This window comes from Engraulis encrasicolus, chromosome 10, assembly GCF_034702125.1.
Source record: "Engraulis encrasicolus isolate BLACKSEA-1 chromosome 10, IST_EnEncr_1.0, whole genome shotgun sequence".
Classification (NCBI taxonomy): Eukaryota; Metazoa; Chordata; class Actinopteri; order Clupeiformes; family Engraulidae; genus Engraulis; species Engraulis encrasicolus.
This window is the reverse complement of record NC_085866.1, coordinates 44779143-44791642: the sequence shown is the minus strand read 5'-3', so window position 1 is coordinate 44791642 and position 12500 is coordinate 44779143. Positions and strand designations below refer to the sequence as shown.

The 12500-nt window shown below is 49.0% G+C and overlaps 1 protein-coding gene across 7 annotated transcripts in view; it reads left to right on the top strand.

The window, feature by feature from the left end:
• The window catches only part of rerea (arginine-glutamic acid dipeptide (RE) repeats a), a 260930-nt gene that overhangs the window by 100887 nt on the left and 147543 nt on the right, over positions 1–12500 (top strand). For all 7 annotated transcript variants that reach the window (XM_063209003.1, XM_063209002.1, XM_063209001.1 and 4 more), the window contains one exon: positions 9232–10116. In XM_063209003.1, the coding sequence (XP_063065073.1) occupies positions 9375–10116 (742 nt within the window). In that variant the 5' untranslated portion in view covers positions 9232–9374. The remainder of the gene's footprint in view (positions 1–9231; positions 10117–12500) is intronic.

Genomic DNA, 12500 nt, shown 5'->3' with positions numbered 1-12500 from the left:
AAAAGCCCGGAGAAACGAGATGAGGTCACGAGCAATATGTTTGCAGTGATTCCTGACCGCGGGGCTTGCCATTTTGGATGAGGAAGTCTGTGTTGAAGCATGCTGCCTTTTTTCCTGGCCAGAAACGGCTCTTTCTGTCTTTCTCAGTCAGGCTCTCTCTCTATTACTTTCTATCTGTCCTTCTCTCTCTCTCTCTCTCTCTCTCTCTCTCTCTCTCTCTCTCTCTCTCTCTCTCTCTCTCTCTCTCTCTCTCTCTCTCTCTCTCTCTCTCTCTCTCTCTCTCTCTCTCTCCTTTGACTACAGTACCAGATTCTTTCTTTCTCTCTCTCTCTCTCTCTCTCTCTCTCTCTCTCTCTCTCTCTCTCTCTCTCTCTCTCTCTCCCCTCGCCATGGGAGCTGACCCATTGTTTAAGTTTCTCCGCATGATGGACCTCCAGGAAGAACGAGAATGACGTGCACACAGAGAGCTGACAAAGCTCTCTCGTCCTTGTCTGCATTTGGTGCTGTTGTTTTTTTTTGTCTGCGTAGTGAATGTGTGTTTTGTTTTTCCTCTTCTTCTGTTTCTCTTCTCTTCTTCTCTTTGCCCCATCTGCGAGAAAAGCCGCCTTGCCTCCTCGAAAAAGTGTCTCGCGTCGCCAAGTCCTCATCTTTTTGAGTCCTTGTTTTTGTTTCTGTTCGGGCCCTTCCAAAACCGCGCTGTCTTAAAGCACCGGCGAGATTATTGACACGTTGTGTACACAACTCTGCTAATGCACCAAACATTGGGTAGCTTGGGATTTTACCCCCCCCCCCTCTTCCCATCCCCGTACTTCACAACAACTCGTGCGGTAAATAAAGCCAAGCTGTTTCTTAATCTTCTTTTTTTGTGTTTATCCTCAACACACAAAAAATAACAAACAATAATAATGACGTTCAGATTTTGTTTTCCGTCTCTATCCGTAGCTTTCCTGTTTTTGTGTGAGGTTTCACATTGACATTTACATTTTCACACAGCACACTGGATGTACTGGCTGGATGCTAGTGATGTGTGTTAGTTGTAAATGCATTGCCTGGTACCATTAACAAACATAGCTGGAGCACGCTATGTGCTCATGTTTCACATGGTACGATGTGAAAGGAATCTGAACTCAAAGTGTTGTATGTAATATGCCATAGAACAGTGAGGCAGCCTAAGGCACAGTGCCCTACACGCGCAAACACCATACTTTCATACACACTAACCATACACGCGCGCACACAGAGGCATTCAGGGCTAAGAATGGTGTTCTCTGAGTGAATTGACAGATGGCTATTGTTCTCGTTCCCCCTGCGTCAGTCTGTAGTAGTGCCTCAACCTCATCCCTCTGACAGGTTTCTATAGACGTGTGCTGTGGCACGGTGCGATTGGATACAGTGTCTATGTCGTAACCGTTAGTCTCCAGCCATCCCTCACCCCACCCCATCCCCCACTCATCCACACATCCCTCCATACATCCCCTCTTTCCGATAGGAATGAACAACTACAGGGAGGAGGATGAAAAAGAAGCTCAGCAGAAAAGCAGAGAGGGATGGTTGTAATCATAGATATGGCACCCCAGGGCTTAGCCACACCTCTGGAATAAGAGCATCCGTCCCTGGAGCTCTGGCTCCTCAGCCCTCTCTCTCTCGCTCTCGCTCTCGCTCTCGCTCTCGCTCTCTCTCTCTCTCTCGCTCTCGCTCTCGCTCTCTCTCTCTCTCTCTAGCTCTCGCTCTCTCTCACTGTTTGTATGTCTCTCACTTCATCTCTGTCTCTCTGTCCCGGTCTTTGTCGTGTGCCTTCTCTCCTCTCTCCCCTCCTTTCTTTCTCCTCCTGCCTTTCCTGGGAAAAAAATGATGGAGGGAGAAATGCGGGCCAGCTGTTGTGTTGCGTTGTGTGCTGTGTTGTGTCCCCTCTCCAACCCCACCCTGCCCCCGCCCCCACCCCCACTCTAGCTCCGTGTTTGCTTTTGATAAATACATAAACAACCACAAGGGCAGCGGGTCAAGTAAGCAGGCCAGGCCGGCACGACCGCCTGCACATCATTTAGATTTGGCCACCGCTTCCCTCCACCCCCCGCAACAACCCACCACCACCATCCCCATCCCCCAAACCACCATCACTAAGCACTGGAGGAAGAGAGGAAAAGAGGGGAGGTCTGGGTGTGTGTATGTGTGGGGAAGGAGGGAGTGGAGGAGGCGAGGGGAGAGGGGCTGAAATTGTGCCTTCTGGCAGGTTCCGTATGCAGACACAACAGAGGAGCCCTGAGGAAAGGGAAGCCTTCCTTTTCCAACCAGGCAAAGCAGTCGCCAGAAATTCAACGTGTAATTAAACTTAAAAAAAGAGGGGAGAAAATCCTAAATGCCACCGATATATTAACGATGTATTATTATTGGGAGTAAATCTTTGCAGCTGTGCTGTTTAGAGTTATCATTAGTACACATACCCCCTGAGCCTGAAAAGAGATATATTTCTCTATCCCTCGCTCTCTTTAATCAATATTGTTAAAAGGCTCTTAGAGGGGGGAAGAAAAGGGAGGTGTTTTATTCTTTTCATCTGACATCTGCTCTGGTTCTTAGACACAGAGAAAGAGCGAACCCAAATAGAGACCTGCTGTGAATGTCTTAGTTAGGGACCCCCCACAGAAAAAAATGCCACTCTTGCCCCCCTTTAAAAAAATGCCTCTTTTTTTCCCCCCAGTGATGTCGAATATCCTGGATGGTGAACTGGTCGGACTGGTCTGAGAGACACTGAGTCGGTGGCAGTTGGGCTGTGAACTGTAACAAAAGGCGCCTTGTTAATGATGTGCTTTATGTAGGGGTCGGTCTGGCTAGCCCTGGCTAGATGCCGCTGCTACTGCTGCTGCTACTGCTGACGTTTTGTTCTCTACAAGTACAGCAGGAAGATCCTTGTCATTGAACTAAAGAGAACAAAGGAGTGATTAGCTGCTACACACACACACACACACACACACACACACACACACACACACACACACACACACACACACACACACACATACACACACACACGATCCTGCTCTTGGCAGCTCACGTGATGCACTGAAAAAAAAAATCATTGTTTTACACACGTGCGCGCGCGCGCACACACACACACACACACACACACACACACACACACACACACACACACACACACACACACACACACACACACTGTTTTCTAATACCTTCTCGAGTGGATTCCCCACACGTCTCTGTGCAGCTTACAGTTGGAGGTCAACAGGCTGTTGATACACTGGGTAATTTGCCTGGCCTCTCTGCTTTAAATTATGCCTGTAATGTCCCCTCCAAGCCCCCCCATCCCATCCCATCCACCCCCTGCTACATCATCCACCCCTACCCCCCACCCTCTGGTCCCTGTAGTATAGCCCTGACATATGTGCATGAGGAGGGGGGGATGAAGGCTTGCCCACCCACCCCCTTAGTACTTGTTTTTTTGAGTGGAGCATTGTCTACTGCCAGAACAGCTAAGAATTGAATACAGATCTTGATTTTTTTTAGTCTGTCGTCAGTAAATCGGCAGGCTTTCCATATTGTAGATAAATCTGTATAGACACGCACGCACGCACACGCACACGCACACGCACACACACACACAGTGTGCGTTAAGAAAAGGGGGGGTGGGGGGGGTGGGGGACTAATCTCGCTTTTAGAAAAATGTAATCATATGAGCGCATTTCTATGCTGCCAATCCTCTGTGGAAAAGCTGCTGGCCCCTAAAGCCCTCTTCTCCTCGCTAGCCGCTAGTCAAAAGTCACTGTTCAGTCCAGCGCTACGCTAATGCCAGTCATTGGAGACAAGTCCCCCGGATCCCCTTGAGCCTTTTGTGCGATCACCATTTTTTGTTATGTTTTGGTATATGCCCCCCACCACCACCACCTCCAATTCCTCTCTAGAAATTACAGTGTAAAATTCCAATATGTGCCTTGGTTTTGGATACCCCTTTAGTGCTGTCTTTTCCGTGTTTGAACATCTCATCTGGTGCTGCGAAAACACTGGGTGTTAGCCTAAAGAAGCAGCGTTTTATCATAATCCCCCTCCCTGCTCTCTCGATGAAAACACCTTCATCTGGTGTATGATTTTTATGGCTCGCGTTGTCGTGAACACTCGTTTTGATATCATTAGCACACACATGGGTCCCGGTGGGGTTTTACCCGGAGATGTGTTGACTTTAAACTGTTGACAGTTGCTATGCGTGCATGCTCATTTGAGCATACATACATCATGCATGCATGTATGTACATGTTAAATGCACATATGCTTAAGCTAGTTACTACCCAGCTACTGGCTGATCTATGCAGGCCGTGTGTTAGCACGATCTGCAGCAATAAGTACAGATGGATTGAGAGTGCGAGAGAGAAATGGAGAGAGGGGAGGAAGAGAGAGAGAAGGAGAGAGAGAGAAAGCAAGCAGGCAGGCCAGCCACTTAGATGAAGGCTTGCCTTTGTAGCCTATTGTTTCCCAATGTGTTAATCGAGGAACTGACTGTGCGGGCTTTTACATTTTTCCCCCTCCTAAGGGCAGAGGTCTAATTTATAGTGGTATTCACACTCTCTTTCCCTCCACTCGCCCTACCCTCCCCACCTCCACATGTCTTTTCTTTTTTTTTTTCCCCCTCCCCGCCGTGCCAGAAAGAAATGTAGCTGTTACTTAAGAATTCCTCACTCACACCTCTCTGACGGTGTTTCGGTAATGAGAGAATAGGAGAGAAAAGGCGAGAGAGGGATAGAGACATGAGGAATAGAGAGAGATTGAATGAGATGCTCTCTGTATTCACCACCACAAACGGCTGCCTATCTTTGTCTTTCTGTTCCCTCATTCTCTCTCTCTCTTTCTCTCTCTCTCTCTCTCTCTCTCTCTCTCTCTCTTTCTCTCTCTCTCTCTCCTTCCCCCTCCTTCCTTCTCCTCATCCAGACAGCTGGTATCTTTCAGAGGGTCCGGCTCTGGGGATTGATGTGTAATGGCTCCACGCTTTGACTCAACCTTCCTCCCCCCTCCCACTCCTCACTCCTCCTCTACACCCCTCCTCTTCTCACTCCTTCTCTCCTAGTCTCCACCCCTCCCCTCCCCTTCTCTGTTGCTCTCCAATCCCCCTACGCCTAGCGCCTCCTCTCCCTCTCTCCCTCTCTCTCTTCCCTATACCACCACCACCCCCCTGCTCCGCTCTCCTGTTTTTCATTTATGGAGTTCAGCTTGGCTAACACTGAGTAATTGTTACTATACCAGCCATAATTGTGTGTGCGTGTGTGTCGGCACGCATACGTGTGTGTGTGTGTGTGTGTGTGTGTGTGTGTGTGTGTGTGTGTGTGTGTGTGTGTGTGTGTGTGTGTGTGTGTGCGCGCGCGCACACGTATGTGGTGGGTACAGTCAGTGTAGCCTTTTTTTCCCCTCTTCCTTGCTTGCCGCCAATGAGCTTGTGGTGGATATGGCTATGCTAGTGCTCTTAATTCGTAGCATGGCTCATTGTTGGATGATATTCAGTGGGAGAATTAGCGTCTGTTTTTTTCCGTGCAGGATGGCTTGTTGTTGATTAGCGCCGGGAATCTAGCTGCAGGATAGGAGATGAAGAGAGCGGGAGGGATGGATGGATGGAGGGAGGAGGAGGAATGGAGTGTGGTGTGTGTGTGCGCAAAGGTGCCGTTAATAATGTAATGCGTTTCCACGGCGTCGAGCAGGCTTTTCATTATGGGCTGCTGATGGGCCAATCATTTAGCCACGTTACGCCGCCGTGTTCCGTCTGCGCGGCCAGATGAATTTGTGTGCTCACCGCGTATATGAATGTATGCACACGCTCACCACCACCACCACTCGCCAACCTGAATCGCAGGCAGAGGTCATTTACATGTAATGAAGCCTCCTCTCCAGTCCACACAGCTCGCTCGCTCTAAAAGCATCAGTACTAACGACCGCCACATAGATATATATTTCCCCCCCTCTGACACATTTGATAAAGCGATTCACCGTTTCCAGATAACATATCTGAGCCTAATTCTAGACTGCATTCGTTGTGTCTAAACAAAGGCGGTGTTTTTAATTTAGCGGCCATTGAGGTCTCTCTTGTGTATATGTGTGTGACCGCACCGTGTGTAGTGTGTGTGGGCTAGGCAGGCATGCGGCTGAGTGTTTGTATATGTGAGCAGAATAAGAGTATGTCGATATGTGCGAGTAACTGTGTGGGTGGACATACGGCAGTGTGTTTGTTTGTGTGCGTGTGTGGTGTGTGTGTGTGTCTGTGTTTAATGTGTGTGTGTCTGTGTTTAATGTGTGTAGGCTAGAGATGTGTGGGGCCGGTGGCCCCTGATTATGTGATTAATGGCGTGCGTCAGGCGTGCTCTGTAATCAGTGGGAGCGCGCCTCTACACACACACACACACACACACACACACACACACACACACACACACACACACACACACACACACACACACACACACACACACACACACACACACACACACACACACATGCACACACACGCCCCTGTCATCTGCCGATCCAGCTCTCTCTCTGCCCGCCAATGTGACGGAAGGCCAGCGGGATGGTGACGAGCCTGGTTGTCATACACACACACACAAACACAAACACACACACACACACACACACACACACACACACACACACACACACACACACACACACACACACACACACGTCACCCTTGCCTGTCAAAAGCCATCGCTTCTCCATATCTTAGTGTTGCTATGCATTTCCTTTCTTTCATTAACCCGCTTCCATATGCCTTCACTCCCACTCTATTTATCACATTCTGTCTTCTCTCTCTCTCTCTCTCTCTCTGCCTGTCTTTGTTCTGTCTTTGTCTTTCAATCTTTATATCTTTTTCTCTCTACCTATTTCTCTTCTCCCCTCTTCCTCTTCCTCTCCTCTCCTTTTCCCCTTTGTGTGTCATATTCTGCCACAGATGGGCTTTTGTCATGCTAGCCACTCTTGTCGTTGTGGTTCTGGTAGCCTGCTCTGGTTTCCCTAGCGGCACGCTAGCACCCGTAAACAACACTCACAGCAGAATGTAAACAATGGCGTCATGGATACCTATTTAGTCTGCTGCGAGGATAGCTGCTAGGGCTCGCGCTAATGAGAGACATCTTAATGCTCCACTGCTTGACTGCAAAGGTGTTTTGATGTTGTGTTTGGAATATGTTTTTGTCTTTGTTGTTTTGTTGCAATAAAAGTGTAATAGGTCATTAGCTCCTTTCATGTCATCGCCTCCTCACAGACTGTTTTTCCTCTGATAAAGCCATATTCACTCAGGCTAGTGCTGCACAGAGCACGAGGAAAAGATTTCTGCTCGAATATGTAGTCATTTAACCACAGCGTGTTTTTTTTCTCATTATCACATCAGCTTTTTAATATCTGTCTCTAGTCTCTGATCTAAAGATTTGCTAATATTCTGCTGCTTTATATCAACACTGAAGTGTATGCCTCCGCCGTTAATGGCACATGAAGCATCTCAAGTGGTATTTCCCCTCACAGTCATCTCCAAACATCAGATGCTCAGTGATGGCTAATTTTCATAACGATGATTATTATTATTTGACAAACACACATGTGCAGTGCAGTGCAGTGCAGTGCAGAGTCGTCTGCGTTTGAAGGCTGGTGCGGGGCCAGAGGCAGAGAGAGGGATGAGAGAGGGGGGGAGTGAGTGGGAGAAAGAGAGGGTAGTTGAGCTGTATGTGTGTGATTGCCGCTGCTGCCTTGATGCAGCTCGCCCAGCCCTTCAGATGTGGCCCGAGCTATTTGCAGATCGCACTCGGCAGGAGGGATCCCTGTGCAAATTACTGTGTGTATGGAGTGTGTGTGTGTGTGTGTGTGTACGCAGTGTGTGAATGTAGAAAGTACTGTGTGTGTGCGTGTGCCTGTGGCATATGCAGCCCTCTTGTCACTCTCATCTCCCACTCATCCCTCTCCTTCTCATATCTCGCCCTTTCTGTCTCTCTCATCCTTCTCTCTCTCTCTCTCTCTCTCTCTCTCTCTCTCTCTCTCTCTCTCTCTCTCTCTCTCTCTCTCCTCTCCTCTGTCCCTCTCTCTGCCTCTAGTCTTTTTCATCCCCCTCTCTCGCTTAATATCTGATGGAAGGAATGTGAGGGGAGTTGTGGCGTTCGGTTGGCGGCTGTTTCTGAAGGGGGTGGGTTGTGTGCGTGCGTGTGATATTTGCTGTTGGTGCGATGGCATCAAAATGCTTTAAGCTTAATGCGTTCCTCAGGAGGCCAGGTGTGGTTGCCGTATGAGACCAGGGTTTGGGCAGCAGGCGGAATGGGATGGGAGACGGGGTGGTGGCGGTGTTAGATGGAGGGGATTGTCTTGTCCATGAGGAGGTGCATGTGCTGTGGCGTGGCGCAGCATAGGACAGTAAGAGACATTGATTGGCCTGATTGTTTTTATTGAAGGGCGACCTCACCAATGCCTTCTCTTTTCCTCTCTCTTCTCTCTTTGCTTCTTTCTTTCTTTCAGCCCTGCAGCAGGACTGATTGGATAATAGGAAGGAATGGCATTGTGCAATAACGGTGTGTTACAGTGTTCAGATGGATTGATTAATCATTTGATGTCATCGATTGGAGTCAAGTGTTGATGGAGATAGGCATGCTAGTCATTTGCACCCTGTTAATGGCAAGTGAAGGAAATGGTTTTCTTATTTATTCATGACATATATTTTTAAGATCTGTCCTTTCCCTGCGGCAGCACTCTGGGCAGTGTCCAATGACTGGTGTTAAAAATCCTGATCAATCGATCGATTGACAGGTCGATGTTTGAGTCAATCGGATGCACTGGCGGTAGAGATGTCAATGCTAGTTAATTGATACTAGCAGCAGGGCTGAGAGATCCTCGGGGTAGTGTCTTAAATTAGGCAAATGGGTGGCAGTAGAGTGCACTCAGAATTTGGCAGACAGTAGAAGGTATCTTGGAAATCTGCTTTCTGCCTTGTACTGCCGAGTCAATGAAAAAAAAAGGTTTTTTTTTAGGTCCTTGTCATAATGTCTTTGAAACCTTAAAATTATTTCATGCACTGAATTATGAAATGCTTTCTGCCTTGTTTGAAAGAAATCCTTTTTTGTTGGTAGTTATAATGGCTGAAGCATTTTAACGATTCCGTTTTCGGGCTTAGAATTATGATCAGCTTTTCTGCCTTGTACTGAACGGAAGACTATCTGCTTTTGTATTCATGGTGCATTCTCTTCTCTTGTTCTCTCTCTTCCACAGCTCTCCTGAAACACTGGGGTTGTCGGTGCGGCGGACTTTTTCCTGGATCTGAGCGGTAAATCAGAAGACTGAAGCCCAGGCTCACAGTCTACCTTTCACGGAGGCCCAGCCGTGAGAGGACAGAGGAAGGCACGTGGCGAATCATGACCGCCGACAAGGACAAGGAGAAGGACAAGGAACGGGACCGCGACAGGGACCGCGATCGTGACAGGGACCGCGACAGAGGGGACCACCGCGGAGGAGCAGGAGCAGACAGAGCAGACAGAGACCGAGGGGACCACAGAGGAGGAGCAGCAGGAGGAGGAGCAGGGGACAGCAAGGGACGCAACACAGGAGGAGGAGGACCAGGGGGCAGTGTCCCAGTAGGTGGACCAGGGGTGGGATCAGGAGGACCAATGACTTCCACAGTAGGACCTAGTGGCGGTGGTGACCGAGGGGATCACCGCGGTAGCGAACGCGAGCACAGAAGCGAGCGGGACAAAAGCGGGCGTGGAGGCGGTGGTGGTGATAACTCTGAGACCTCCAGGCCACGCCGCAGCTGCACTCTAGAAGCAGGAGGCGCCCGCAACTACGCTGAGAGCGAACACAGTGAGGACGAGGATGGAAACAGAGGAGGAGGAGGAGGTGGTGGTGATGGAGGAGCTGGACCAGGGGGAGCAGGAGGAGGAGGAGGTGCTGGAGGAGGTGGTGGTGGTGGGGGTACGGTAGGGGGAGGTGGCGGGGCGGGGGGAGGTGTTACTGGGGGGATCATGGTGGCCGTGGAGGACGGCGGCTCCAAGAAGAGCAAGAAGAAGCTGCCCAAGAAGAAGTCGCGCTACGAGCGCACGGAGAACGGCGAGATCACCTCCTTCATCACCGAGGACGAGACCATCTACAGGCCCGGAGGTAAGGCGCCCTTTAAGACTTAAAAACAACGGGCACACACGGCACATGCATGCACACACAAACAAGCATAGAGACGACAATGGTGGCAACAAATGAGGTCTAATAGTGGAACACGCCCACACATGCGCACACGCATGCATGCCTAAGGAGCTGTCAATTTGAGAGACCCCAAACGCACACACACTCCCACTCGCTCACACACTCATCTGACAAAGCGGATATTTGTGTGTGCCCACATGCAGTCAGCTCCACCTTTTGAAGCCTTAAGCCTCTGCCTACACATGCCCGGCATCATAGCAAAAAGCTAAAATCCACACCCACACGCTTACTAACATGCATACACACACACACATGCGCGCACACACACACACACACATGCTACGCAGTGTTAATTTCTTTATCCTACATGCTCCACTAACTCTTGCGCGTATCTATTATTTGCAGCACAGTTTAACATGGCTGCTCCTTCTTGTACTGTATGTTCGTTAGTGTGCGCAGGGTAGGGGGCTGTGTAACTCGGTCCACTGGCTAGCTCGAAGCACATTACACTGCCATAGAAGCAGGGCCACATGCTAGTCGAAGCGTGTCTACAAACATACAGTGTGCATGTAATTTATCGTAATGAACATATTTATCGTAATAGCGTTTGTAGTATGAGTGTGTGAACACTACATACAATGTGTGTGTGTGTGTGTGACACATTGCTCATTGCAATCTGTTTTTGTTTAATGTGTATGTGAAGAAGCCACATACTGTACAGATTATGCACACTCACATGCACATGCAAACGCAAATGCACACACGTATACACAAACACACACACACACACGCCATAAAGTCACAATACCTAGTGCATTATGCATGTGTTCATTGCTCCATTGTTTGCACTTTCCAAACGGTCACAGTAGTAGCTACAGTGCACAGTGCTCAATACAAACCCGTGAGTGCAAACCTGTTGTTTTTTCCTCCCACATACACTGTTACAGATGGCACGCAGCGGCGTGCACTCTTAAGTATGCTAGCATTGCATCTTCACACATGCACTCGGTTATACATTTGCTCTTGAGAAACACACACGCTCACACGCACAAAGGGCAGCTACACGGCTAGTGTTTCAGCCCATTAGTGGATTGCGTTGCCATAGGGAAGCACACGTTTGGCCGAGGGCAAACAGCACGTGCCAGCAAATCCATACGCCTCTCTTCTTTCTTCTCTTTCTTCCTCTCGTCTTCCCTCCTTCTCCTCCCTCCCTCCCTCGCTCTCTGACTGGATGAGTGCGCTCTTGGCTCCTGGCCTGAGGAGGTTAAAGCCAATAGCCATAGATTTTCTTTTTCGGACTTTGTTGTTGTTTTAGAGTCTACTGCTGCTGCTCCTCATCGCTCTACTCGCTTGTTCTGAGTACTGGAGTCAATGCAGTGTATGCCTCAGCCAAGCTTTTAACTTAACTTGCACCCAAACATGCTTTACTACGCCTGGCCTGGCACTCAAAGTGAGCTGCCTTTCTTGTCAATCCTACATGCCTTCCTAGCCACCTGCCTGCCTTTCGTTATATGGAACATTCCATCCAAATCCAACCTTTACCCCCCACTGCAGCAGGCACTAGCCATGAAAAGACAGTTATTTGCCTGCTGTGGAAGATGTCAAAATGGAGGCCAAATGTAAACAGGGAAACTCCCTGAACTCTGTTTGAGGTTTTTATGGGTGAGCGAGGTATGGCTTACTGAAGCTTTAGTTTGTTGTTTTTTTGTCGTTGTGTGTAATGTTAGAACCTGTTCCAGTGATTGGGTAGGTGTTGGCTTCACTTCAATGTCAAGTCAACCATCGCCTCCATTAGTTAGGGAGAAAGAAGGGCAGTGCCGCATCAAGAGTTTCGTATTCGCACTGGCAAGTAATTTAGTGCCAAATGCATGATTTCCCCTCTTCTTTTTCCTCAAGGGACCATTTTCACCCACTTCCTTGTCGAAGCTGTGAATTGCCATGACAAAAAAAGTAGCTCATGATTGGCACAGAGATTCCTTCTCTTCTCTTCTCTTACTTTTTTTGCTCTTGTCTGCGACTCTGCTGCTAGTCCAAATCTGTCAGATAATTTACAGCACTCCAGGTCCCCCAGGAGAGTGACAGGAGCCCTCATGGTGCCTGAAGGTTAAGGCTAAACTGCATAGTTTCATCTCTGCCAAGGCCACGGCTCAGCGCTCACTCACTGCTCAGAGCGGCATGCGTGTGTGCGTGCTTGTGTGCCTGCGAGCGCGGGTTCTCGTCTCCTCCCCATCACTTTGAAAAGTGCCACCCTTCTGTTGCCGGGTGACGCAGAGTTTGTTTATGGCTCCCATCTGAGACATAGTGGCTCATTAAATTTGCATTCTAGCATTATTTTCCCCTCCGCA